This window comes from Artibeus jamaicensis, unplaced genomic scaffold (genome assembly GCF_021234435.1).
Source record: "Artibeus jamaicensis isolate MK-2021 breed Jamaican fruit bat unplaced genomic scaffold, CSHL_Jam_final contig_332, whole genome shotgun sequence".
NCBI lineage: Eukaryota > Metazoa > Chordata > Mammalia > Chiroptera > Phyllostomidae > Artibeus > Artibeus jamaicensis.
Window position 1 is genome coordinate 21945528 of NW_026521788.1, and position 27654 is coordinate 21973181.

Genomic DNA, 27654 nt, shown 5'->3' on the forward strand with positions numbered 1-27654 from the left:
TCAACTGCGAGTCCAGAGAGCCTTGGAAAAGTACTGGGCACATGCCCGGGCCCTGTGGGAGACAGGCGTAAACAGCGCTACAGCCTGCCCTGGGGCTTGGGAAGGTCAAGGAAGAATTCTCGGTAGCTCTGGGCTTTCTTTGGCAGATGAACAGGATTCCAATAGGCAGAGTTGCAAGGGCAGGGCTGTAAAAAAATCACAGCCCAAACCTGAAGCCAGGAGGGAGCAGAGAGAGATATGCAGTGGCCCCACACCAGGCTTGGGCCCTGGCACATCAGAGCTGGTGGCCCATCTCCAAAGACCTACCCCGAACCCACAAAACCAGGGAAGATGTCTGTCATGCAACATCTTGGCAATGAGGTGACACCTCGATCCGAGAAGGGGGTCTTGGTGCGCCCCCTCGAGCACCCTTGCCAAGGCAGTCTGCCCCTCATCTCTCCGCTCTTCCCACTCAACAGTGCCCACAGCGCGGGGACAGAACTTCAGGGCTCCTTGCCTAACAAAGGACTTGTGCCCGAATTTCCAGGAGCCAGAGACAGTAGCAGGACCCGTTTGGTTTGAGAATATCCTGTGAGATCAAACCCCACTGAGAACACGAGACAGAAAAGGTATGTTTCTGTGCCTGGTGTTTGCTTATTACCAATTGGACTCCAAAACCAAAAAGAAAAAACAAAAAGAGTATGATACATACAAGTAAAGAGTTCCTCTCATAGGTCCCATTTATTCCCAAGCCCCAACCAGACACGCTCTAACCACCAACCAGCCCAAGCCTCGCCAAGACTCCTGAGACCCATTATACGGGCTGGGAAAAGTAAGGCACTGTGTCAGAGTGTCCTGCAGGTCAGTGACAGCTGACATATGAAGACCCGGGAGTCCTGACTTCTGAGGACGCTGCCTCCCCATAGGTCAGGAAGAACAGGGAGCTCCCTTTCCTTTGTCTCTGGTCTTCAGAGTGGGGTCTCTCTGCCAAGGTTTTCTGAGGCGGCCCCAGGGCTCTGCCAGCTGTTGACTCAGGCAGAGAGCAAGAGGAGCCAAAGCCCCAGGGAAGCAACGGCTCGGGTGGCCAGTGGCCATGGGGAGACAGAGAAGGGACTCGAAACCAGGGCTGGGCCCGCCTTCCCACCAGCACATCTGTTGTCAGGACCAGGACTGCTGTGCCGGGCTCGGCGGCTGGGCAGTAACAGAGCTGAGACTAGTGCCAGGGGGCAGAGAGAGGTGGGGGCTGAAGAAAGCACCCTGAAACGGGATACTGGCCTGGAGACCCACGGGGCTGGAGTTTGATCCAAGGCCAAACAAGGCAGGTGGTGATGGGGGTCTGCCCAGCCGAGGCGAGCTGAGCCAGGATCCTGGGGCTGCCATCACCTTGGCACTTCCCAGGCATACAATGGTTACTCCTCTCTCCCAAGGGTGACACAGATTCAGAGCTTGCTCCGAGGGGTCTCAGCAAGGGGCCGCTGCAGTCGCCACACCACCCTCACGGGCTCGGCAACATGGTCCAGCTCTTGGAGGCCGCCCAGGTCACCCGTCTGACTGTAGCGCTGCAGGGCTGGCTGGAGCACTGTGATGGGAATGCTGAAGTTCAGGTGTGGGTAGGTGGCCCCCGTGTTATTGTCCCGGGTGTTGCTGGCAACAATGCCTGTTGAGGAGTCAGAGAGGAAAAGGGGCTGTGAGCCAGGACACAGACAGGTGGGAAAGGAGGCCCATCTCCATTATGGAGGCCCTAGGCCTACTGGGGATCTAAAGGCCCCTCACGGTGACAGATGCCAGGCTTTCTTTCGTGGATACCAGCTCCCCAAACCCTGGTCCCCCTTCCTGCCTTAAAATTCCCAACACTATCAGTATCTAACACACTATGTTTCACTTATTTTGTTACCTTTCTCTCTAACTAGTGTCAGGTTCACAAAGGCAGGGCTTCCGTGTTTTGTTCACACAGCCTCCCCACATCCACAGCAGTGCCCAGCACAGAGGAGGCCTCATAAACACTTGCTGAGTGGACGCAGAAATGAATCAAACCCAGACACATTCTGTTTGTCCCGCTTAGCGTGTCTCTGTGTGCGCACGTGTACGCATTCATTTTTCAGACAACTTTAGACGTACAGAAGCCTGGCCAAATAGTACAGAGTTCCTGCAGATCCTTTACCCAGCTTTCCCTTCTGTTAACATCTTATGTCACCATAAAACATTGATCAAAACTGACGAATTAACCAATGCCATTAACTAAAGCACAGAACTCACTTGGATTTCTCCAGTGTTTCCACTAGTGCCCTTTTTCTGTCCTAGGAGGTAATGCAGTAACCCACAGGCCATTCAGTTGTTGCGTCTCCTAAGTCTCCAGTCTGGGCCAGTTGCAGTCTTTATCTTTTGTGGCCCTCACACTGGGAAGAATAGTTATTTTGGTCATCTCCCAGGTTGCCCCCCCATAACTACTATTTCCCCCTGTGTAAATCACCCACTATTTTAGAGTTAGGCAAATATCCTGTTTCTATCTAAACTCTTATCCACGGACTTTAGCATCCATTGGTGGATTCTGTCTGTACCAATTCCCACTGTGGTAAACCCAAGGGTAATTTTCTGTTCCCCTCACTTCTGCATTTATTAATTAGATATCTTCTGTAAGAAAGAGTGGTTGCTTGTCTCCATTTCAAAATTTGTCTGGTTATTTACTTGTAGCACTGTGGACATGTGGACATTCATTCTTCTCTTTGGGTTATAATCCAGTCCTATTGCTATTTGTTTTGTTGCTCAAGTCGTTCCAACGGGAGTTCCTTCAAGTTGGCTCTTGGTTCTTTCAGCGTTCGACAGACCCAGTCATTTCACTGTTCTACTTCCTTGTTGGGAGCCGACCAGCAGCTGTCCCTTGACACAGTCGGGACGGATGAGATGTATCTGCACAGCAGAGGCAGCTGTGGCTGGATTTCCTGTCTATCTCTCCTTGCATGTTTGTTTTTGCAATTAATAGGTGGTGGGATTTTTAGACATCTGAATTTCAGGCCCATTGATTTGCATAATTCCAATGAAGTCGTACAAAATAATTTCTTGGCCAGGGAACAAATTCCCCCATTATGAGGTAGCCCCTGAATATCTAAAAATTGATGGTGTAACAGCCCCTCCTCTACCTTGGACAGGAATAGAATTAGACAGATAAGAAAAGCAGGACAGCAACAGCTCTATTCACACAGCTGGCTCTAATTGTCTGATTAATGACTCTCCTGGTCAAAATAACCTTTAACATAACTTCATGCCATGCACCTGCTCCTTCAATGTTATGTATCAATTCTATAAAAATAAAGTTTAAATCAAACTCTGAGAGTTCAGTCCGACCCACAGACGCTGGCTGTTCTCCAGCATCCAACCAGGTGTCTGACTCTTCATTTGTCACCTGTGCCATCCATCCTTCGGGGACAGTGAGACCTGCCGAGGCTGGACTCCGGCACTTCCTTCCTTTCCAGCACAAGGTGCTCCAGCTCAGCTTGGACTTTCCATGTCCCTGTCCTGGTATCAACCAGTTCTCAGTTCCTTTTATTCAAGAATGGTTCTTAGAAACCAAGATCTGGGTTCTTGGTGTGCTCATTGCAACTGAGTTGTCACAGCAGATGAAGCTAGGATATATATATTTATATTTATATTTATATATTTATATTAACTTATACATACACACATATATATTATTTCTGTATGCACTTATCTGTATATATTTTTTAAAGTCACAGTTGGTTGACTTTATTTGTATACTACAGTTGAAGAAATAAGTAAATCAATTGTAGCTGGCAAGAGCAAGATCTCTTGCAGTGGGAGAGAGCAATCAGAAATGAGAGGAGGGGAAGCACGCATGAGCCCCCGCGTGCTGGGCTACCATTGGGCAGTGCAGGTATCCATACAGATTCATGTTCGCAGTTTTTTTTTAAATAGACCTTCCTTTTGGGAAAAAAAACCTGAATGAGTTACAAAAATTTAAAAATTGATTTAACCACTATATATATATATATATATAAAAAAAAAATATATATATATATATATATTTTTTTTTTTTAAAGAAGACGAAGAAGAGGGTTCACAGCTTCCCATGAAAGACTGGAGATCAGCCAGTGTTAGCTCACATTCCTTCATAATGTGGCAGCAATGGGATGGAACTGAGCGATGCTCACCCCAGTCCACCTCGACCCTCCACTCCATACTGTCTTCACTCACTCATCTGTTCCCTTTCCCTGCCCAGCCTCTGTGAGCTTTGGAGTTTGTGACCCTTGGACTAATCCAGCTCCCGAGTTTCACAGATTGAATGAGGTGAAGTGATTTACCTAAGACCACACTGTGGCTTAGTGGCAGAGGAGGAACCAGAACCCGCCTCTCTTCCCCTGCAGCTCAGCATCCATCACCTTTCACCCTCAGAAGTAGACTAGCCTGAGAACCTTGGCCAACTGCTTCCTGGGCATAAAGGCACCATCCTCCCACACAGGGGTGGACACCAAGCACTTGCTAGACAGGACTGAGGGTCTGGCAAAGGGAAGCCTGGGAGAGGACCAAGCAGCTGCTTACCCAGAAGGTCCCCTGAGGAGGTAGAGAAGAGAGGTCCGCCACTGGAGCCACCATGCACAGCACATGTGGTCTGCAGCATCACTGGTGTGTCATCCACCCGCACCACAGCTGACAGGATGCCTGAGGTCACTGAGGGCCCGCAAGCCTGGCCAAAAACGCCAAAACCCACCACGCTGACGGCCTCACCTGCCAGAGAAGAAAAGAGGATGAAATTGCAAAGCCTCCTCTGTCTGGCAGGACTCATCCTCCCCCACGCCATCCCTGCCCTCTCCAAAGTCCCCAGCACTCCGCTTTTTGAGGTTCTGCTCAGATACCTCTGCCCTCAGAGAGCCCTCCCTAAGTCCCCACAGGAAGAGGCAGGGCCTCCACTAAGCTCCCAGCACTGTGCCTGCTCAACTGCTGCTCAGCGCCAGGCTCTTTCCCAGCCCTCTGTCCCCTGCTAACTGGGGAGTCACCTTTTGGTGTTCCTAGAACCTAGCTAGGTGCTCAACAAATGTTTTTAGAATTAACATCCATCTCCTCCTGGGACTAAGAAGTCTCTTGGTGAAAAAAATGGTGATGATGATTACGAAACCTTCCTTTACCAAGGGTTTGAATGTACAGGGCATAGGGCTGAGTGCTTTCCAGGCAACATCCCAGCCACGCCTCACAACACCCAGGAGTAGGACCCAATCCCCAGTTCCACATGTGGAACCTGAGACAGAGTGCATCAAGTCGCCTGTGTGAGGACACAAGACTAGCAAGTGGCAGAAGAGACGCCAGCTCAGAGAGCGTGTGCTCTTTGTAGTTACGTCACACTGCGTGCACAGAGGGAGACCTCTGGTGCTTCTGCGGCAGCATCGCAAACCTGTTATTCAAATCACGCCACTGTGGCCTTGAAAGAGTAACATCCCTCTGACCAGCCTGCAGTGTTAGAAGGAGCCCTCAAGGCTCGGCACCTCCCTGCTACACTGCTGCAGGAAAGGGACACGTCTTACCCACAGCTGGGGATTCCACCTGTCTCTTGACACCGTGCGCACATGGGGCGCAAGAAGGGAAGCCTCCAAGCACATCTCTGGCCAAAGCACTGTAACCAGGATGATTTCCTGCCAGCTTGATGCCACCCTGACTTACTAGTCCAGCAGGAGTGGGAGGGGAGTTGGCCTGGGGAACTGGTTCCCTGATGTGCAGGGTTAGAGTGTCCAACACTGACTTTCCTCCCAAAGGTCCACCCTGGATCAGAGGGCCCCTGTCCTTTACCTTCATGGAAGTGCTCAGTGGGCACAGGCACGTGGACACCCTCTAGTTCTTTCTCCAGGCTCACCACTGCTATGTCATACGGAGATGTCTCCTGAGTGGCAAACACCACGTGTCCCCAGATCTTGGAGCTCCTGGGAGCAAGGGAAATAAAATGACAGGCTAGATTTCTGGCTCTTTAGTACTGGGAGGAAGCAAGGGCATGGGCGACAGTAAAAGTCATGGGCTTGGGAGTCAAAAGATCTGGTCTCAGGCCTGAAACCTACTGGGCCGACAGCTCCGGGCAGGTCATTTAACCATTCTGCAGTCTTTCCAAATGTGATTTACCAACTGCAAAGCTTCATGGCACATCACCACGACCATAAAGATCTGATACCTAGTGAGCACTGTGGGCCAGGCCCTGTGTTAACACTCTATGAACATCATTCATTCAGTCCTCACAGCTTCCCTATGAACTAGGTAGTGACATTATCTCCACTTTAGATCATGTATTTGAGACCCAGAGAGGTAAAATAACTTGCCCAAGATCACATAATAAGTGGTAGGAGCCAGAGCAAACATGCCCAGCATTTTCCTTCACTACTTCATTGGATATGGACAGTCCTGTCAATCAGTGGATCAGGCATGATGATTTCACCCCTCTGGGTCCTCGTTCACATAAATGCTAGCCCTTCTACAGCACTTACTATGTGCAGGCTGTTTCAAGACTTCACATGTCAGCTCAAGATGAGGCAGCTTAGACAGATTAAGTGACTTGCCCAAGGTCAGCAGGGCTCCCTGCTGCACACTCTGCCTGGGTAGCTTCCCGTAGACCTGATGGTTTTCTTAGGGCCAAGAGTGGGGTGGAGGGTGAGGTATCTGGGACCACGCAGACAAGGAAATTCTCATCAGTCATGGCTGTCCTGTTAGCTGCCAGTGGCTACCTCCATGGCAAAGCCAGGCTGGGTTAACTTCAGACGTTCAGCAAAAGGGTTTTGAAAGGCCTGGGCTGCCAGGCCGCATTGAGCCAGGTACAAGAGATTGTCAGGGATTAAGGTGGTATCTGCTGCTTGGTTTTGGCCTCAGTGAAGTACCTGAAACTACAAAGGAAATAGAAAGAACATGTACTAGAAAATCAACTAGTAAGCTAAGGCTGCTGTTCCCATCATCAGAGCAAGTGGAAGGAGGGCAAGAGTGCCCTTCCCTACAGAGAGGGAACAAATGATTACCTAAAAGTCCCAACCTGGCTATCCACCAGGATCACCCAGATAGATCAAAACCTATGTGCCTGGGCCCCCCTCCCACAGTCTAATGATTTGGAACTCCACAGCTATACTTTTGATACAGATGGAAAACACTGGTTAAGATCTACAAGATAAATAAGAGGAACAGGCTCAACTCATCATCCATGGAGAACAGCATCCTGGCCCCCTGGGACTTCACTACCACTATCAGGGGAATGGAGGGGCATAGTTAGTAAGTCCCCATTCCAAGGACCTAGTGATGGGTGCGTGCAGGGGTATGGACTGAGAGGTTGCACAGAAGGAAGTCAGACTGGGAGAGGGAGGTCAAAGATGCCCAGGCAGGGATGCAGGTGTGCCCCATAATTCCCAAATCCAGAGTTACTTGGCATCTTGCCCAAGCCCCATTCAGTCCCTGCCAAGAGGCCCAGAATCCCCAACACTGGGGTACTGGGTACCAAGGATGGGGGGAGAAGAGGATTTCAAATTATCAGCGTGATGCTAAAAGGCCTCCATCATCTTGAGGATTAAGACAGGAGACGTCAAATCCAGACCTCCGACCTAGTGAGGGGTTCAAGTGGGACCATGCCTGAGGGTCTTACTTGGGGATGGTGGGGCACACTAGGACTCTGGCCATCTTGCAGGGTGCCACATGCCGACAGGTCACCACGAGGCGGGGTGCCATGACCACTCCGGAGCCCCAGACGGTGCCACACTCCACCAGCACAGCTGCGGCTACCCACGGGAGTCCGGGCTCTGGGAGTGGCAGGGCCCACGGGGCGCCCAACTCGGGGGGTAGGAGAGCGGCGAGGGAAGCTGTGCTAGGGCGCAGGGAACGGAGAGCGTCACGGGCGGCGCGGAGGAGAGGTGCAGCAGCGCAGAGCAGTGTGAGGCCCACCCACTCGTGGGCCTTCCAGCAGAGGGGCGCCGCCACCAGCGCCACCAGTGCCCCCGCAGGTCTCACCGTGAACACGCCGCCACCCTCTGTCCCCGGCAGGCAGCGTGCATCCGTGAGCAGTAGCGGGCCCGCAGTGTTGCTGAGCACGCCACGGCTGAGCGTATTGAGAAAGATGTCCGGGCAGAAGGACCCAAACGGGGTGCCACAGGCCAGCAGCGGAGTGCCCTTGGACAGGGCCCCGAGAGGCACCACGGCCACAGCTGGCCCACGCATGTCCGCCTCCTCCTCCAGGCCGTGCCTCACACGCAGCAGCGCGAACCAGCCCAGCGCTCTCAGCTGATCCTCCTCCTCATCCTCTGACACTTCCTCCTCCCTTGCTGCACTCGAAAAGCGCCACTGCTCGGCCGCCTCGCTTCCGCTCCCGAAGAGGCACGCGAAGTGGGCCCGGAAGTCCGGGCAGCTCAGCAGCAGCAACAAATCGGCAGGATGAGGGGACTCCAGGGGCCGGCTACGGTGCCGGGCCGGGGGACTGGGTTCCAGGCCTGCGCACTGGGGCATGCATAACCCAAGGCGGCCCCACTCCACGCGGCCTGCGGGACTCGCGGCCGTTGGGCCCCACTGCACGTGCAGGCACAGGTCATCCCCGCAACTGTCGCCAGGCAGGATGGTGGCATCGGCCTGAGTCAGCACCCTGCTGCCAGCCCGCAGAAAAGGGGTTAAGATGCCGCCATGGCAAAGCACTAGGCCCAGACTTCGGCTCAGGATCACCCCACTGCAGCTCCACGAGCCAGCCTCGGGCTGCCCGGCCCGAGAGGCGCTCACCACACAGCCCGCTTGCTCGCCTAGCCTCGTGGCAGGTTCCCATTGTCGCCTCATGCCTCTAGGACCTGCGCCCAGACTTCCAAAACTACAGAACCAGCGAGAAACCGATGGCCACCCGTGAACCCCACACTGCGCCACCCCGAGGTGGCAGCCAGAGGCGCAATCACAGACTCCAGTCTTTCTCGTCCGGCCGATTGGCTAAACCCAACTAGCGTGATTGGCTGGATAGGAGTCCAAGCTCTGATTGGCTGCTGAGACTAAGCCCTCCCTCCTTTCCCCGCCCCTGTCGGTTAACGCCACTTGAGCGTTAGAGGACGCAGCAATCCCCTACGATGAGCCCCAGGGGAGTAACGGGCGTGTTCGACTTCACGTATGTGTATGTATATATATGTATGTGTGTGTGTGTGTGTGTGTGCGTGTGCTAGCGTGGCTAGACTTGCCCAGGCCATGACAGCAGCTGTCAGCATCTGCCTAGCTCTAGGTGACATTCGACCTCTGACGGGATAATACCGCAAAGAAATCCTCGGCCATTTCAATCTTTAACTTTTATGTAAACCCTACAACAACTCACTAGGGAACATGGAACTTACGATTGCAGCCTCCGGTCTTTTGAGGCCAAAGCTCAACACGACAAATCCCATGAAACCTGGATTAGCTCCAAATAAAATTACCTTTTAAAATGGACTATGACAATGGTTGAAGTAAAATTTTTTAATTATACAAGCCTATCTTTTGCAGCATGCACATATCACATAATGACTGCCCTGCCCCCAATATTTATCTGGGTCAGGGGTCAAATGCTTTTTCTTTCCAAAGAGTCAGAGTGTAGTTTAGTTTTTACTGGCCACGCATTGTCATAAATACTCAAATCTGCAGTTGTAGCATGCAAAAGAGGAAGGAATGGGGTGGCTGTGTTCATAACTAAACTTAATGGACACTAAAATTTGAATTTCATTATAATTTTTATGTCACAAAATAACATTTTTCCCCTCGAAGGCCATAAAGAGCAAACCAGATTCAGCCCAGGAGCTATAGTTTGCCATCCCTGATGTAAGCGAACATGAAATATCCCTACTTTTCCAGAGTTCTCCTTGAGTACAGAGGAGTTCTGAGTATGTTTTGAAGGGCTTTGGGATATCCCCAAAGTGGTCAGCACAAGACAGACATTTAGCACCATATCACTAAAATACACACTTCGGTAATATTATTTTAGTACATATTTGTCAGCATTAATGAAAACTATTCAACTACTGGAACTATACTACATTTCTGCCTCCCATTTTTGAATTAACCTAATGCTGGTTGACCTGGCACCAGCACAGCACAGCGTAACTCTGTGTTCCCAGTACCAGACCTGGGTGAGAACAGGAAATGATCATCCATTTTAGCAGGAGAGAAATGAGCAGTTCCCAGAGCAAGCACTGTTTGTTTTGTGTTTGTTTTGGATCTGTGACACAGATGGCTGGAGCGCAGTGAACTCTCTCAATTATCCCAACTACCTAGCAATTAAGGGGTTCCTTTCTCTCTGGAGTCCACTGATTCTCCCTTAGTGACGCTCAAACCTCCAGAATGATGTATGTCAGGTTTTTCTGTTTATGGCACATTACACCATAAAGTCCCAAGTCAAGGCCAACAGCCAAGGTGAGGCCCCCTTGAGTACTGGGCTCATTGACACAGCTGTTCTCATGTTCCACTCCAACTCAAGCAACACAAATGCATATGAACACGGAACCATGGCTTCCTTTCACAGTAACATGGACATTAGTTTCAATCACAGGACATCTCCAGTAATCTTTTTTTAAAAAAATATTTATTTATTTTTCGAGAGAGGGGAAGGGAAGGAGAAAGAATGGGAGATAAATATCAATGTATGGTTGCCTCTCATGCGTCCCCTGCTGGGAACTGGCCTGCAACCCAGGCATGTGCCCTGACTGAAAATCAAACCATAATACTCTGGTTCACAGGCCGCGCTCAATCCACTGAGCTACGCCAGCCTCCAGTAATCTTAATACTTAGTCAAAAATAACCTGTTACATTTTGCTTCCTGTTCTTTTGGGTTGGCCAAAGTGTTTAGTTTTCTCCATATGATGGCTCTAGCAGTGCTTAGTTATCTTTGACTTCATTCAAAACAATTTTGTTAGATTGTATTGTGACAGCTGTCATGTCAGCATGCATTAAAAAAAAACATCAAAATTGGTGAAATTTTGTGCATTTTAAAACTGAATGTTAATACTGAAGATAGAAGAAAATAACACATTTTCAGCATATTACGTTTTATTATCTCAACAAAGGTAAAAACACAACTAAAACAAAGATTTGTGCAGTGTATGGGGAAGGTGCTGTAAGTGATCGTATGTGTCAAAAGTGCAGGATTTCTTTGGTATTATTGACATTTTGGCCAAATAATCCTTTGCCATGGGGCTGGTCTTATGCATGGAAAGATGTTTAGCAGCACCCCTGGCCTCCACCCACTAGAAGCCAATAGGAGTTAGCCAACATACTCAAAAAATATCCAAATCAATAGTTATCGGTGAAAATGAAAAATTTTCAGAAAAATCTCATTTTACAGAAAAAACTAAAGACTTTTTAGCACTTCAGTTTTTGTCCCAGTACTTTAATCTCACTTGGGATCTCCTAAAAGCAGGTCTTCCAACTAGCCTAGTGAATACACAAGCACAAGTTTCATTCCTTCTATTTTGCCAAATGTAGCATTCAGCTGACTCTCTCCAGTTTTGTAGAAAACAATGAAACACAGCTAAAGTGGATCCAGTCCTTGCTAGCACATTAATATCAGATTTTCTTCAGAAGTCTTCCCTGTCTGCCCCATCATAGGGATGACCACCAGTATAGGGGACCATTCCGCATGGCATGGGAATGTAGCCCAGCCCCCACTTGGAAAGGCCAGTGGGGAGCCAGGCCCAGCACACAGGAGTCAGGCCCACAAGTAGGTTTTCCTGTGGGGAATCAGGCCTGCATTGTACCTAGGTTGCTATGGGACTTGCTTTTGCTAAAACTCTCTCACCCTGCATTGAAGCAACAAATGCTTATGGCCTATCTCTAAAGCAACTTCTTACGATCAGTGCTAAACCTCCCAAGTATGGAGTGTAACCAGTTCAACTACTTCTCCCCTTGATCTGTAACATCCTTCTCTTTGAAGTAATTAGCAACATTGTTTCCTTTGTTATCTGTAAAAGGTAATCACATAAATCAAACCTGTGGGTAGTAAATGAGGACCATCCTCAAGTGATGTACCAAGATTTAAGTCTCTCACACCAATAGTGTCTATTTCTTCCCATAAATAGAAAATTTTTCTGGCTTTTCCCAGCACAACAAATGTCATGATGTGCTGAAACTCAAAACAGCCCAATGCAAAAAGAAAAAAAAAGAGAGCAAGACAGCAACTTTTTTTTAACTTTTTATTAAAATGCTTAGGCTACAGACTGACTTTCTTTTGTAACTGACTGTTTACTCTTCCTGAAATAGGACGTATACACACTCTGATAAAACAGAATGGAAAGTCTCAGTCCATGGGAGTTCCTGTACAAGCTCTGATCCTGTTAGAGGCCGAGCTCCTCATGGCAGCTGCTTTCTACTCTGTTATTATGGGAAAAGTGTTTTATGTGGGGCAAGAAACAGACCGGTGCTACTTGACTTTTCAATCCCCTCTTTCTCCAGTGGCCAAAACAAACCACTTTCACAAAGAGCTGCTCTGCATAGAATCCAGAGATTTCTGGATTCTACGAAGAGATTAAAGGAACACAGAAAAGAAGAAAAACAAGAAAACTAACAGTGAAGCAATCATACTTCTCATGTCTCTGGATAGGAAAATATGGGTTACCTTTAGCCAAAGTAAATGAAAAGTATGCAAGTTAACTAATTCATGGTTAGACAGACTTGTTCACTTAAGGCTTTAACCCCTTTCCAAACCAGCAACGATCTTAATCCAGCTACGCTTGCTCATAAATGAAAGCCATGCTCACTCCAGACTCATAGTCCACTGAGCCTCTGCATTTGGTACAAGCCTCTGCATATGAAAAAATATGCTTGCCTAATAGTACTGAAGATGCTGCTAACAATAAGAAATGCAACTAAAGAATACTCTCTCACTCCAAAAATATGTTACGTACACTTTCCCTTCCCTCGCGTTATAAGCAAGAATCCACTGAATTCAATCATCTGCAAAATAAGCACCATCATCACAATTTTCAATTTGGAGGAAACTACTTCTGATTTTTCATTAAAGAAAAAAATGAACAAAGATGTCCCCCCATCTTTAAACCACCTCCAATCCTATCACTTTTACTGCAAGGGTAGAAAATTGGTTAAGATCATGAAAACCCAATTTCACACATGGCATTAAGAAAATGGAAAGCTATAAAAATAATCCTCATCATACTCCTGAGGACGTGGTGGTTTCTGTACCGACTGCTGACTGACGGTAAGTGATCCTGGCTCAAAAGCAACAGCTCTGCACAGTTTTTGGGTTAGTTTCCCCAGCTTAGGGAGAAAGACAATTTCATACAAAAAAATCTGGAAAAGCTACAGATGTTAACCTTTCAATACAAAAAAAAAACAAAAAACAAAAAAACCCCCAAAACAAACAAAAAAAACCCCTGATATCTAATTAGAAAAAGAAAAAGCTCATGAACAGTCCAATAAAGAGATCAAATTCTGCCAGTGGAAAATTTAAAGTCTACTGAGTAAATCTTTCTTAGATTCAACCAAATGCTACAATACCAGATTTTTAAGTTCTCAAATCACGAAATTAAGAGCCCTTAAGCTGTTAACTTTATCCTGTATGACTCTCCTATTCAGAAAAATCCCCCAAATCTGTGCAAAAGTCACCGACACACCAGCAGTACATGACGACACAAGAGATGTCCTCAAGGCTTGCATGAGGCGGAAGTCACTTTGGATAACCGAACATGAAAAAGGCGCTACAAAGACAACTAACACTTCACAACAGCTCATTAAAAGCAAAGACTGGCTGAAACTTATAACTTTATAAGTAATAATAATAATAATAATAATAACCGACTCTGTAATTAACTCTTCTGCATGAACGATCTCCTATCCACTCCATGATGAGGAACAACCCTCGCTCGCCACAGTGGAAACTGCTGCACCTGCAAGGCCGGGGCTCCGCCCTCCCCTGCTCTGTGCACAAGGCGCTGCCACCTGCCACAGGGCAGTCAGACAGGCAGCGGGGCTTCTCTCCCCAGCCTGCTGACTCCACAGGACTGGGTTCACTTGACTGAGCTCTAGCCTCCAACAGGTATCTGTGCATAATTTTATGAAGTATCTATATGCCATTCACTAGATTAAAAAAAAAAAGGAATAGAAAACTCTGGACCAAGGAAATTACAAACTGAAAAAGTTAGAAGGGAAACCAATTACATTAACAACACTTTCTTTAAAAAATAGAATCACTTTCTTTTGAAATCAACCGCAGTGGTGAGACGTGTTTTTCTGTGCAGGTGTCCCATGATGGCACGCAGCGTTCCCCAGTAAATCCTACTTCCAAGTCTCAGGGTGCCGACCTGCACCCACGTACGGGGCGGCATTACCTCCCAACAGAGTGGAAAGAGCACGCGTCACCACTGGGCGCTGAGAGAGCTGACAGAGACTCTTGGCTTCTCAACGCCAGACATGGTTGTGGAGAGCTTTCCTTGTTCTATTAGAAAAGTTCATGAGGAAGCTGTGAATAGGATCAGTCCAGAGAAGTAAAACTCTTTTATTTTCACTGTCCAAACATCAGTCAATGTACTGAGAGAGCCAGCGGAAGCCCTCGCCGTAGCCTTGCCTCTTGAGCACGCTGCACATGAACACTTCCATGGGGCGGGCGTTCAGCTCCTTCAGGGTCACATTGCCCTAGAGAGACAAAAACCAAGAAAGGCCTGTGAACAACTTCATGAGGACAAAGTATGAAAGGGTGATCACAAAGACCACTTTCCTCATCCTTCCAAAGCAAATCTAAGAAGGGATTAATTACAAAAATGTGGTCATGGCAATACAGATACCTTCCCCAGGGCTTCATGCCTGCAGGACAGCACAGTCCTAGTCCCAGCCGCTCTCTGTATGAAGAGCATTTGCTTTGGACACACCCACACTCACTGGCCAGCTAAGGCAGCAAACTGAGAAAAAGGCCGCTGCGACCCATAGAACCAGCACGGTCTTTGATGGACAAAAGGGGTCTGGGACTTTTTAGAAATAAAGATATTCTCACTGATACAAACATTCAGAAACATATGCTAATAGCAGATTATACTGAAGAAATTAAGAATTCATGTGTGTGTAATACTCATGAAGAATAAGGGAAACTGAACAAATTAAAGAAAGCATTTCTGGGAAGAAAGAGATAACCAAGAGCCAAGACTGAGGAACTATGTAAAAAAGTTTTCAAAACCTGTGAATTTCCTTCGTAGTATGTCCCCTGACGATTTTTCTCTTACCTTTCCTGTGGTCTGCCCATAAAGCCCAAATATCTCACGGAGTTTTTCTTCACTGATTGCATCTGATCTGTCAATTTTGTTACCCAAGATAAGGATTGGCACATTGGATATTGTTTCATCAGTCATTAAAGCCTAAAGAGAAGATTTTTTAAAAAGTAAGTGATAAATCTATAAAAGCCCACCAGATCATGAAAATCACTGACTTTCACTATAACACAGGTGTCAAACACAAAGCCCACGAGCCGAATCCAGCCCTCCACCTTGTTTTATCTGGCCCGGCACCTTGTTTCTACCCGGTGACAGCGCTGAACTCTCACTTAACAGTTAAGGAGCAGTTAAATGTATACAGTCCTAAAATTACATCCAGTCCTTTGAAGGCAAACACAGGGCTGATGTGGCCCCGGGTAAACATGAGTTTGACACCCCTGATCTATAAAGCATCAAATGTAAAGTGAAAATCTAATCACCTTTATACCTGAGTAACTGACTCAAAGTTTAATCTTGACATTATATGTAATATCCTTAATATTAGATAAAAGGCCCACAACAACACCTTGACATTAGGCAAAAATCCCCAATGGCCTCAAAATGATGGCAACTTAAAGCTGTATCTACTTTACAAGGCAGCAGAACAGGTCCGACTTTAACTCTGAGTTAAGTCCCTCAGTCACAGAACATCCTCAGGCTGTCACTGAGCACAGTCCTAGGAGCGGGAATGTCTGGGCTACAGAGTCTCAAAAATGACCACAGGAACCCCCCAAGTGAGTGCCCAACTGTGTCCGAGATGCTACCTCAGGCACCGACGGGGTTACAAACGGAGGGTAAAACGCATCCTTAGCCCCAGGGAATCCTCCCTCTATGCTCATGCCTCTGTCAGCACAGCAAGGCAAGTGGATGATTAAGTGTCACAATGAATGGGGACAGAATATAAATACTAAAAGGCAACCAGAGAAATGAACTGTCAATGTGGGCTTGAGGAAAGTCTTAGAGAAGATGCAGAAGTTAAACTGGGCTCTGAAAGGAGGAAAGCATTTGGAGAGGTAGAAGAATATAAGCAATGGCTTTACAGCAGGACAAGAATTCAGGAAGCCGCATGGGGTACACCTGGCTGGGTTAAAGCATCTATGTTGACATGCAGTGACAGAGGAAATGGGATGGCAAGGGATGACCAACATTATGGTGCCAGTTTCAGTTTGAGGGGTTAGCTGCAATAGACCATCAAGACTCCAAATCCAAGAGTTAAAGGAGAAAATCTATGTACTTTTAGTATAAGGAATTCACGAACAGTATCTACCTGTGGTGCTCAGGCAAGAGACGATGATCCAGCCTAAGACTTTGGAGTAAAGGAGCAAAGAGACTGACATTTAAATGATAAGACAAGTGAAAGAGGAATCAAAGCTGGCAGAGATTTCAAGCCAGGGGGAATCAGTTCTGGTACCAATTCCAATGTGTGGGGAGGTTCCCCAGCCAATAAGCAATTCTCAGGATCCTGGCTGCATATCCCACAATCCAAATCAATTCCGACACTATCACCCTGGACAGAAACATCAACTTCCCCAGACTGAGGGTTCAGTCCTACACGTCCCGCAGCTTCCCTACAGATGCCAGTAGTAGTCCAGGTTATCACTTGTACTTTCGACCAACTAGGTGTGAATCAGAGGTTATGGGAACTAAACTTCCTTAGGTTTAGTTTGTCAGAATGATTCACAGAACTCAGAGAACCATTTTACTTACTTGAGTGTGGGTTTACTATACAGCTCTAACTCGGGCCAACAGCCCAATGGAAGAAGTGCACACAGCGAGGTGTGGGAAAAGGACCTGAAGCACCCACGCACACCATTCTCCCCAAATCTCCACGTGTTCACCAACCTAGGAGCTGAGTGCTGGCTTCTGCGTTTTTGTAAGGTTTTATTACACAGTCATGATTGATTAAATCCTTGGCCACTGGCAACCAATTCAACCTCCAGCCCTTCTCTCCTCCCTTGGGGTCAGGAGATGGGGCTGAAATTCCAATCTCTATGTGGTGGGGTCTCCAGGCAACCAGCCCCCATCCCTTTTGTCATCAACAAAACAAAGGACAACCAGCGGATTTCTCAAAAGAGACCTTACAGGCAAGAAGGGGCTGGAAAGAGGTATTCCAAGTCATGAAATCCAAAGACCTACAACCAAGATTGCTCTATCCAGCAAAACTTTCATTTAGAATGGAAGGACAGATAAAGTGCTTCTCAGATAAGACCAAATTCAAGGAGTTCATCATCACCAAGCCCTTATTATATGAAATGTTAAAGGGACTTATCTAAGAAAAAGAAGTTAAAGAAACATGAACAGTGAAAGGACAACAAACTCACAGTTATTAACAACCACACCTAAAACGAAAGCAAACTAAAAGGACAGCTAGATCAGGAGTGGAAACATAGAAATGAAGATCTCAAGGAGGGTTAGCAACAGGGGAGTGGGAGGAGGAGAAGGGGGGAGAAGGTACAGAAAATAAGTAGCATAGACAGTAGATAGAAAATAGATGGGGGGGCAAGAATAGCATGGGAAATATAAAATCTAAAGGACTTGAGACACATGGTCATAAACTAAAGGGGGGGGTAATGGTGGGGATGAGGGGTAGGGTGGAGGGGAATAAAGGGGGAATAGAACAACTGTAACAGCATAATCAATTAAAAAAAAAAAAAAAAACAAAGGACACCTATGGGGCTCCCGTCACTTAGTAAATTCCAGGAACTGTGTAACTGGAACCGTGGATGAAGACCAAATATGTATGAAAAATACATTTGGATCATCTGAATGACTGAACACATATTTCTTATGAATCACAGTACTGCACTGGAAATTTAGCACTCACTGACAGGAAAAGCTAGAAAAGGAGACTAGAGGTGAACAAATGAAGGGAAACATGCTCTGACCACCTTAGGTTCCAGAAAATGACAAAATCAAAGTAAGGAAGTCCTTCATTCATATTAACAAAGTGCCTACTATGTGGCTGATGTTTTGCTAGGTAGAAGGGTTTCCCAAAGAAATAAGACAAGGTTCCTTCCATTTAAGTTCACAGTCTGGGGGGAGAGACCTATAAAAAATAAACAGTAAACACAACAGACATTGATAAGGCGGAGAGTCTAACAATTTGAATGGTAATAGAAGGATTCCTAGCAGTGATGGTACCTGAGTCTGAAATCTCTTAAAGGACACTTTGAAATTTACCAGCAAGAGGGTAGGGGGTGAGGTGAGAAAGCCAGGCAGGGAGAGCCACTTCTGCACACTCAGGGAAGGGCAAGTTCTCTATGTCTGAAATGCAGTTCAAGGTAAGCGACAGAAAAGACGCCAGAGAAATAAACAGAGGCATGCTCATGAAAGAGCTTATGTGCTGTGAGGGTCTGTGGACTGTATCCCGAAGATTACAGAGATCTATTAGTGAATATTAAGGCAATGACAGGTGCGGCAGGGTGGTGGCGTAATCCACAGTGACACAGACTGCATGCCCAGGTAGATGGTGGGGGAGGTCAATAGTTCCATTCTTGGAGAGTTGTCTAACAGGCAGCATTATGTATGAGGCCAAAGCTTAAAAGAGGCATATACAACAGATACCCATCTGAGTGTCACTGAGTGGCAGATAAAGGAATGCAAATAGTACCTACCAGCCAAGGAGAAAGTACAGACCCTGGGGGGGGGGAGGGGGGGAAGGACACAAGATTTAAGGACTAAGCAGAGGAAAAGGTACTTGTGAAAAAGTCTGAGAAGTATTAGCCAGAGACAGAGAGAAACACCAAAACCAAGAATATAAAGAAGAGTTTAGAGAAAGAGAGAACTGCCCTGACCAGGGTGGCTCAGTTGGTTGGATGTCATCCCACAAAGTGAAAGACTGACAGGCCCATTTCCAGTCAAGACAAATGCCTGGGTTGTGGGTTCAGTCACCAATTGGGGTGCGTATTAGAGACAACCGACTGATGTTTCTCTCCCTCTCTCTAAAAATAAATAAATAAAATCTTCTCAAAAAGAGAGAGAGAGAATGGCCAATGCCAAGGGGTCAAGTAAGGGAAGGACTACCCTATAGGGGATTCTACATGAGACAGGAGTTCAAGAAACATACTTATGAACTTGAGACATGTTCAAACTGCCAGGAATAAGAGTGCGAGAGACAGATATAAATCAAAGAGAAAGGAGGCAGGCGAAGCAGTAAAAATAACAAAGGCGACAGCAGAGAAGTTGTTAAGCCAAGAAAATGCAATGTTGAGAATGGCGAGAGTCTGAAGCGAGCCCTGAGAGTATCGCACCCTGCGCGTGACCAAAACTGAAGAGTGAGAACAGACTCTTGAGGTCTGGCCAGTCATTCAGTGCAAAGGTGGGCAGGCACAACCTGAGAAGGCAGACTCAGAATGTAAAGAACGCTAATCTCTCCCAAGGTTTCACCTGGGAGAGATATGTGATATGTGAAGGGGAAAGACATTAATTATGCCAAGACAACAGGCATAATCTGAGGACTCTTCCTGAGCAAAATGGACACAGACCCACCCTATGATAAATAACGTTAATTTACTTAAGTTCAAGCTGAGTTTCCTTAGGATACTGAAAAGCAATGTTGTAGATTTTGAAAGTTTCTTCCCTAACTAGGACCATTATCAAATGTTAACTAGAATGATTAAATATTGGCACTATTGAGCTGCATTCCTTAAAATAAATAAGGATAGAAATAAATAAATAAATAAAAAAAATAAGGCCAAGGATGGAAAAAAACATAAACATACATTAAGTTCGGCTTTGGATTCCATGAGGCGAGGATGATCTGCACAATCCACCAGAAAGACAATCCCATTAATTGCTGGGAGATAATTTTTCCAAACCCGACGTGCTAAAAAAACAAAGTTCAAAGTTGCATCAATAAAAAAAAATATATATCTTTTAAATGAATAACCTGGTCTATGAAATAGTCAAATCTTAGCCAGGTCTCAACAGCATTAAACTCTATATGATCTTCTAACTCTTAGTCAGTATTAAGTCAAAAACTAATGGTTCATGAACTGAATGATTTTTTAAAACTCAAAAACCAGAGGTGTTTTGGCCTGATTTTCTTAAAAACTGCAACATCCAACAGTCCCTTGCCTATCTACTCACATGCCCCTTTGCGTGAGGTCTGGGCTGTTCAGTTTCTGCCACTCCGCACTGTCTTACACCCAGTCAATTTCAATCACTTAAATCTCCTTCCTCAGCCCTGGAGCCATTTTACTTTGCAATGCCTGAGTTAAAATATCATGATGCAAATTACTGGTCCATAAAACTTTAGCCCAAAGTTAGTTTCTAACTACCCGATGTGTAAGTGTACTGACACACTCACTCAGCCCTCAGGGAGTCTGGGCTGACAGGTGGCTGAAGTTCCCAGGCCAACCACCTGAGTCTCCCATATTCGACCCAGTGTGCCCTACACATTTTATTTTTATGTCTATGACATAAAATGTTAACGGTTTAGGAAGCAATGCTTTAAACTATATTATAATCTCTAAGCCATTCATTTCTAGTTCTTTCAATGGAATGACTAAGGAAGTATCTCTACATCAAACAGTTAATAATGGTTAACCTCTGAAACTTTCATTTTTACCTTCCATATTTGTATACTGATTGGATACTGAGTTTGTTACAGTGAGTCTAGACTACTCTTATAAGTTAAATTTTTAAGTTACACACATATATAAAAAAGGAGATATATACATGGAAATTTCCAAATGTACAGTATTTTAGTAACTTCTGTATAATAGTGGTCAGGTTACTACGAAAAACTTTGTTAAATAAATTTTCCTCCCACAAAACTAAGCACATAAACACATTTCCCGTCTTACTCTATCAAACCCTGAAAGCCAAATTATCACACCAGACAAACAATTCCCAGCTCAGGCATCTACAAATGCCTACAGCTCTGCACTCACCAAAGTGTCTCAGTTCAGCTTATGACTGAGTCGCCCCTGGTTTAAATTTGTAAGCAGTTACAAATCTTTTCAAAAGAAGCAGAAAAGACACCATATACCCTTCCTACCCAAATGAAAATAATAAAAGCTTATTATAGGAATTAAAAAAAAAAACAAGATAATCTGTAATCCTCTATCAAAACACACACACTGCTAATAGTTTTATGTATTTTTTCAAAATTTTTTCTACACATTTTATAAAGTCATACTACATATGATTTTATAGCATATAAATATTAAATAAAATAAATGTATTATATGCTAATGAAATCACTGACTATAAAATTATTTGGATTGCTTATGGCCTTCCGGCTAAAATTTTTTGGCTGGATGATTAAAGTTACCCCAATTCTATTTTTAATAAACTTTTAAAAACCTATATTAAGAGTCTACCTAACATAATGCTCCAATAGGAAACTTTTCAACTCAATTTAATAACCACTGAGTAAATCTGAAAGAATCTCAATTGGCTCTTTCTTCTACCTTTACAGAATATTCATTCCCACATCCTAAATGTTTTACTCCTTAGCCTGGAATCTGGCCAAATGTAAAGCGAGTGTGTATCATATAAAGATGCCTCATTCTGTATAGCTCTAAAACACATACAAGACACCTGACAGGAATCTGGTAACCAAACGGACATAGCTGGAGTAGGGCAAAATGCACCGAGAACGAGAGGGTAAAAAAAAAAAAAATGACCCAAAATGGGTAAAGTATACAAAATATCAATTGATATCAGAGTGATCACAAGTAGTTATTACTGTATATTATTTTTACAACTTTTGACAAACTTGAAATTACTTACAAATAATACTTAATTTCCTATATAATTACACTGAATTGAAAAAAGGATATAAAGAGACATGATTAAATTCAATGTGATACTATATTGCATCATGTTTAAAAGGAAGAATTCTGTAAAGGAGATTATTGGGACAATTAAGAAAAAAAGGATTATGCACGATAGAGCAGATAAAAATAAAACTTTCTGGGTTTGAAAACTAAGATTGTATAAGGGAACATTCTTGTTCTTGGGAAATATGCACTAAATATTAACAAATCAGAGAGAATGATGAACTCATAAATGGTTCAAGAAAAATAAATATTAATATGTATTATATAGAAAGGGAGACTGATAAATCTGGACAAAAAGGTGTAAAGAAGTGGAGTTGTCTATTATTTATGAAACTTTTGAAAATTTGGAAATTACTTTAAAATAAGTGAATGAATCAACTTTGTTAAATAAGATCTCAATCCTAAATGCAAGCAATTTAAAAGGTAAAAATGATCCACTGCTTAAAAAAAGTGGGGTACAAATGAACCAGAAGTCAATACCATCCATCCACTGAATCGTTCCTTACCTTGCTCATGCCCACCAAGATCGAAAGTTGTAAAAGTCATTCCAGCAATCGTCAGCTCTTCTGATGCTGAAAAATTATCAATAGTGAGGAAAGAAATAAACTCCTCCCTCCAAACAAGGCCCAGCTACAAGTATTGAAAGCCAATACAACTGCAAAACTTAACACAGCTTTCACCTTGTAAAGAAAAGAATACAAGAATGAAAATATTCTTAAATTATTTTTAAAAGCCAAGTTTCTTTTTCTCTAATTTCTCACTACTTAGAAGTAGATAAGGGAGATGTGTCCCGTTACAGGACTAGTGAGAACAGAGAGTGACAAAGTTCCAGAGGTTGAGACTTATGAGTATGTGACCTGAGTGTGTCCTACAGGGAGTTTTTTTTCAAGTGACCTGTCTTCTGGGAACTCAGTTAAGACAAGAACTACATCCATTGGGGATTCATCCTCCAACCCTAACGCCGACCTTTAGATATCAAAAGGTCAGCTGGTATTTTCAAACCTACTCGGATGTAATGTAGGAACATGTTGGCCCAATCTGTCATCTTTGAGCATATGTAGAAGAGTGGTTTTGCCTGCATTGTCCAAACCCAAGAATACAAGTTTTCCAGATTTCTTGTAGAGTCCTAAAAGAGAAAAAAAAAATTAACGTAATTTTCCTCTCTATATACTAAAAGCTGCTTGTATTTAAACTGTTGAAGGAAATGCAGAAAGTTTGAAACCTATGATATATTCCAAGGAAAGTGGCTTTACCTAGGAACTGGAGCACACTGCTGAAGCCATTGTAGATCCACTCAAAGATGAAAGACATTATTAGTGCTCACTACCTGTGTAAAATATGAAAGCGGCAAACATTAGCTTTCTGAATGCTACACAGTTCTGGAGAAGTTAGCTCTTGTTCCCTGATCCTGATGCACATTTACAGTCCCAGGCTTTGGGGCATGAGAAAACAAAGGATTCTGCACCCTGGAGGGAAGTCTGTCGGGTCTTTGATCTGCAGAAAGTCCTGGTTTTCTAACAGTTTTCAACCTATGAAACTCAGAGAACTAGGAATTGAAAATATACTTTCCTCTTTTACTGTGTGACTCGCTCCTCCAGGAAGCTGCTGATTCACATTCCCTACAGATACCACTGCTGTCCACCAGTTAACAAAACCTCTAGGTAATCAGTCCCATCAATTATCTGGATCAACATTTCACATCAATTCATTAAGTAGAAAATAAGAGTGAAAAAAAGGCATATTAACCGGAATGAAAAGCACATTAACCCATCCTTGTAAACTTATCTAAAAAACAATGTCACAATTTGCCCTGCTGCATTTATCAATGCTATCTCTTCTTTTTGTTTTTCTTTTCATCTTGTCTTCATTTTCTTTTCGTTATCTCTTCTTAAACAATATTTGTTGAGTCCCTGTTGCAGGTATGTCTCAACTTACAAAAGAGATGATACCACTATTTTGGAAAGCCATGAAGCAGTAACAAAGAACCTTTTTGTAATGTGAATAACCAAGATCTCAACACTTTACAAATACAGATTTTCTTAAAATAACAATATCCTTTCAGGGCATTGTGGTAGCTTCCCAGGCAAGTGCATACCTTAATTAGTACTAATAGTAATGTCTACTGTTTCCCATAGGCCTAAACAAAACCAAAGATGATCCAAAGCTACAGAAAGGTCGACATACATTGGCAATAAGCAACAGGACCTCTGAATAAAAGTTAAGAGAGAAGGATCTTGAGTCAATGGTAGGTGTTAATGTTTCTCAAAGGCAGCATTTTTTGGTCACACTGAACTTTTGGCTCAGTATCACAGATTTGGTACAAAAAAAAATGGAAAGATCACCCATTTTCACTTCTGTCCATCATCAACAGCACCTGAACACAAGGTTTTATACTAGATGTGATCAACTGCTTACAAATAAAACTTTTCATGACTTTTTGTTTTTTTCAAGAAAGTTAACAAAAGTTTAGTTATGTTACTTTTACTACTAACTTGTAAAAGAGTTATCCATAAAAACCTACCTAGCCCTGGCTAATGTGTCTCAGTTCGTTGGACCATCATCCTGTAAACTGAAAGGCCGTGGGTTCAATTCCAGGTCAGGGCACATACCTAGGTTGCGGGTTTGATCCCTGGTCAGGGTGTGTAAGAGAGGTGACCAATGGATGTTTCTCTCTCCTTCTCTTTCACAGCCCAGCCCTCACCCCTATCTCTAAAATCAACAAGTGTGTCCTCAGGTGAGGATTAGTGGGGGGAGGGGGAGCCTACCTATATATTCTTCATTCAAAGAATGCTAAGTGAATAATAAACTGGAAAACAGAGACGAAGCATGTTAGTTACTGTTCTTTTCCATCCAATTACTGTTTCTTTTTTGTTTTGTTTTAATCAGGCCTGTGGCCTCACCTATAAACTTTAGGGAGTGCTTAATGCATATTTTCCATGGCTCTTATGGACAGCAAGATGAAGGGTAGGGGTTTGAGTGAGGGTGGAGACTGACAGCGAAAGCTTTTATAAGACACTAAATAAGGTTTTATTCCTTTTAGTAACATCAAAATACACTTCGGCAGAAAGAACAAATTCAGCATGTTAAATAGTAGTTTTGTCTGGAACCCTGTCCTATACTTTAAGAAGTACAGGGACTTACATAAACTTACAATGTTCCTGTGCTTAACTTCCACTAAAAGGACAACACGCCACTCCTCTGCAGTCCCCAAAAACCAAGTCGCCCTTCCCTACTCTGCTCAGTCTACCATTGAGAAAAGTGCAGATCGCCTTCAGAAAGTGCCTCTCATTTAGGTCACTTTCAGTCTGATAACTCCTTTGAAATCCAACACATGCATTCATTTGCACTACACTGGTTTGCTGTCAGTACCTCACAGACTCTTGGTAAAGTTTTAGCAAATCATTTTAGAAGTATTCCCAACTCGATGAATTCTCAGAAGGTGACAAGAGGAAAACCCCATTTTAAGGGAATTGTTCATGGTCAATGAACTATTTTTATTTTCCAATATTTTCCCTCGACATAACCTGTTTTAAAGGTCCTATAATTCTTCCAGTCAGAATGATCTATGGAGAGTGCTTGAAGAAACCCTTTAGGTGATGTTAAAAAAAAATAATAGAAACCCTAACTGGATACAAAGAATTGTGTTGCATTGCTACCCTAACTTCACGGCACCTCCATCTTTGAGATCTTAGGGTTTGTACCCCTTCGTGAGCAGTTTTACGGTGTGCGCAGTGCCTGCACACACACCACATTTCCTTCTCACACCGCCCCACCAGGCAGGAACTATACGAACGCTGGCGCTCGTAGGTTAGCTGGCTTAACAAAGGCTGCTCAGCTGAAAAAGTAACAGTGCCAGAACTCAACCTTCCTCTTTTAATACCTCTTCCTCTTAATATCACATCAAATTCAAATCAAAATCACAAAATTGTTTTTTGAAAAACATAAAACTTCCTTAACCACACCAACTACACTCATGATAATCTTCTGAAGTTTTCTTCCTTACAATGCATCACACATTTTGAATGGTATGTTAATAACTAGCATCCCACTTATATCTTTTATCCTTGATCCTCTCTACCACCTTATGGCATCTTATGACAAATTAGAGTATTCTAAATTTAAGGGCTCTGAACTACCAACAATAGCACTGTCAAAGTCCCCAAAACTAAAATTGCAAATTTCACGACTCATTGATCAAATAAATAAAAAGGGAAAGCACCAGGCCCACCATTAGCCAATAAAGAGTCTATACATCACTTCTTCTACATACTCAGATAAAGCAGCTGGCTTTTAGCTAAGGAACATGCTTAGCTGTAAGGTATAAGTCAAACGCCAGACCTATTGCAAAGTTCCATAAATCCCCAACCTAAGCAGATGGGAGCAAAGTACAGCAGAAAAGAGCAAGAGAGAATACTAACAAGACAATCTGGTGGCGATGCTCACAAGTGTGCTTCTTCCTGACCGTTCGGCTGGAATCCTGAAGTAAATATTAATCTATACCAAACAAACATGAAGAAATTTTTCCATGAACTGAAAACAGAGTGGCGGTTAAAATCGGAGGTGGAAGACGAAAATACAGTGTTCAACCAAGGCCATCGGATAACAGCTGAAGGGGGGGGCGGTGCGCAGTGTGGATCCTAGGAGGCAGGAGGACTGGTTCCAATGCTCACACTTGCTATCTCTGGGGCCTTGGCCAATTCATTGTGCCTCGGAGAGTCTCAGTCCCCGAGTATGTGAGACAAGGATAGTCACGAAGGTCTCCTACCCACCTCACCGAGGGCTGTAACGCAAGGCTCATCTGAGACAGGGGATGTGAAGCCTTTTCGTAAACCAGGGCGCACAGTACAAACAAGAAAACTGTTATCCCGCCAAGTAGCTGCAAGACCCCCGAACGGAATGCAGATCGACCTGCTACCCCAGAAGCAGACACAAGACTGAGCAGACCCGGACAAGCCGGCCCATCCCCGCCCAGAATCAGTCCCGTGGCCCCACCGAACCGCCTGCGTGTCACTTCCCCCGCCCCCCCACCCCGCTTTCGCCAGTCTCCGCCCCGACCTTTCTGTCCTCCGCCCTAGCCTGTCCGACCCTGCTCTCTCCTTTGCCGCGGCCTCCCGACTTACGGCCCAACAAGCTCCTCCAGCTGCGGCGGGCGTCTTCGACCCTCCTCTGAGCACACAGCCCAGCAGCACCCGGGAACGCGAGCTACTCGCCGGATATACGTAACCCCCCTCCCCCGGGACTTCCGGGGGCGTGCTTGCCCCGCCCATCTGTAGCGTCACAGCGCTCTGCCACCGCTGGGCGCCCTACCAGCGACTCCGCTGCGGAGGGGCGGGCCTCAGGCCTGACAGACTTGCAGTGGGCAGGCCCTACCTGGCCACGCCTCCTCCCTCGCGGATTGTTGGATGAGAGACGTGGCAGCGCGGTGGCCGAAAGGGTGGGGGCTGCATCCTGGCATCTGGGGGTGGTCCTAGACGCTGGGGATCGCGACTTCAAATCTGACTGCTTTCTCGGGCGCAAGGGAAATATTGCAAGGGGCGACCAACAATTACGTAGGTTCTTAGAAAGAATTAACCTGAGAGCCCTCGATCTAAGGTGGATCTCTGCAAGCTTTTGCTTTAAGTCACGTTGCACCGTGACAGCCTGTTTTTTTTAGAACAGCTAATAGTCTTCGAAAACTT

The 27654-nt window shown here is 45.0% G+C and overlaps 2 protein-coding genes across 3 annotated transcripts; both read right to left on the reverse strand.

The window, feature by feature from the left end:
* Window positions 1–694: 694 nt before the first annotated feature.
* Window positions 695–8854, reverse strand: TYSND1 (trypsin like peroxisomal matrix peptidase 1). Its single transcript, XM_037130647.2, has 4 exons — window positions 7592–8854; window positions 5773–5903; window positions 4534–4719; window positions 695–1636 (listed from the first exon to the last, which is right to left on the reverse strand). The coding sequence occupies exons 1-4, from the start codon at window positions 8761–8763 to the stop codon at window positions 1419–1421; spliced, it is 1707 nt and encodes a 568-aa protein (XP_036986542.2). The 5' UTR covers window positions 8764–8854; the 3' UTR covers window positions 695–1418.
* A 5560-nt stretch (window positions 8855–14414) lies between these two features.
* On the reverse strand, window positions 14415–27203 carry SAR1A (secretion associated Ras related GTPase 1A). Of its 2 annotated transcripts, none has more exons than XM_037130568.2 (7): window positions 27097–27203; window positions 23230–23303; window positions 22983–23102; window positions 22483–22548; window positions 19910–20013; window positions 15162–15293; window positions 14415–14580 (listed from the first exon to the last, which is right to left on the reverse strand). In XM_037130568.2, exons 2-7 carry the CDS (start codon window positions 23285–23287, stop codon window positions 14464–14466), a joined length of 597 nt encoding a protein of 198 aa, XP_036986463.1. In that variant the 5' UTR covers window positions 23288–23303; window positions 27097–27203; the 3' UTR covers window positions 14415–14463. The 2 variants fall into 2 exon arrangements, with proteins under 2 accessions (XP_036986463.1, XP_053519944.1); XM_053663969.1 differs by lacking the exon at window positions 27097–27203 and adding an exon at window positions 26395–26470.
* Window positions 27204–27654: the final 451 nt, after the last annotated feature.

Bases quoted from the DNA above. Each gene is read 5' to 3' on its own strand.
- SAR1A (XM_037130568.2), bottom strand. From the start codon at position 23,287: ATGTCTTTCATCTTTGAGTGGATCTACAATGGCTTCAGCAGTGTGCTC. The intron at 20,014-22,482 runs GTAAGGAACGAT...TTGTTTTTTTAG, and splicing joins TCTTGGTGGGCATGAGCAAG to CACGTCGGGTTTGGAAAAAT. The intron at 14,581-15,161 runs GTAAGAGAAAAA...TTGTCTCTCTAG, and splicing joins ATGGGCAGACCACAGGAAAG to GGCAATGTGACCCTGAAGGA.
- TYSND1 (XM_037130647.2), bottom strand. From the start codon at position 8,763: ATGAGGCGACAATGGGAACCTGCCACGAGGCTAGGCGAGCAAGCGGGC. The intron at 5,904-7,591 runs GTAAGACCCTCA...CCTTGCTCCCAG, and splicing joins GTGTGCCCCACCATCCCCAA to GAGCTCCAAGATCTGGGGAC. The intron at 4,720-5,772 runs GTAAAGGACAGG...CTTCTCTGGCAG, and splicing joins CACTGAGCACTTCCATGAAG to GTGAGGCCGTCAGCGTGGTG.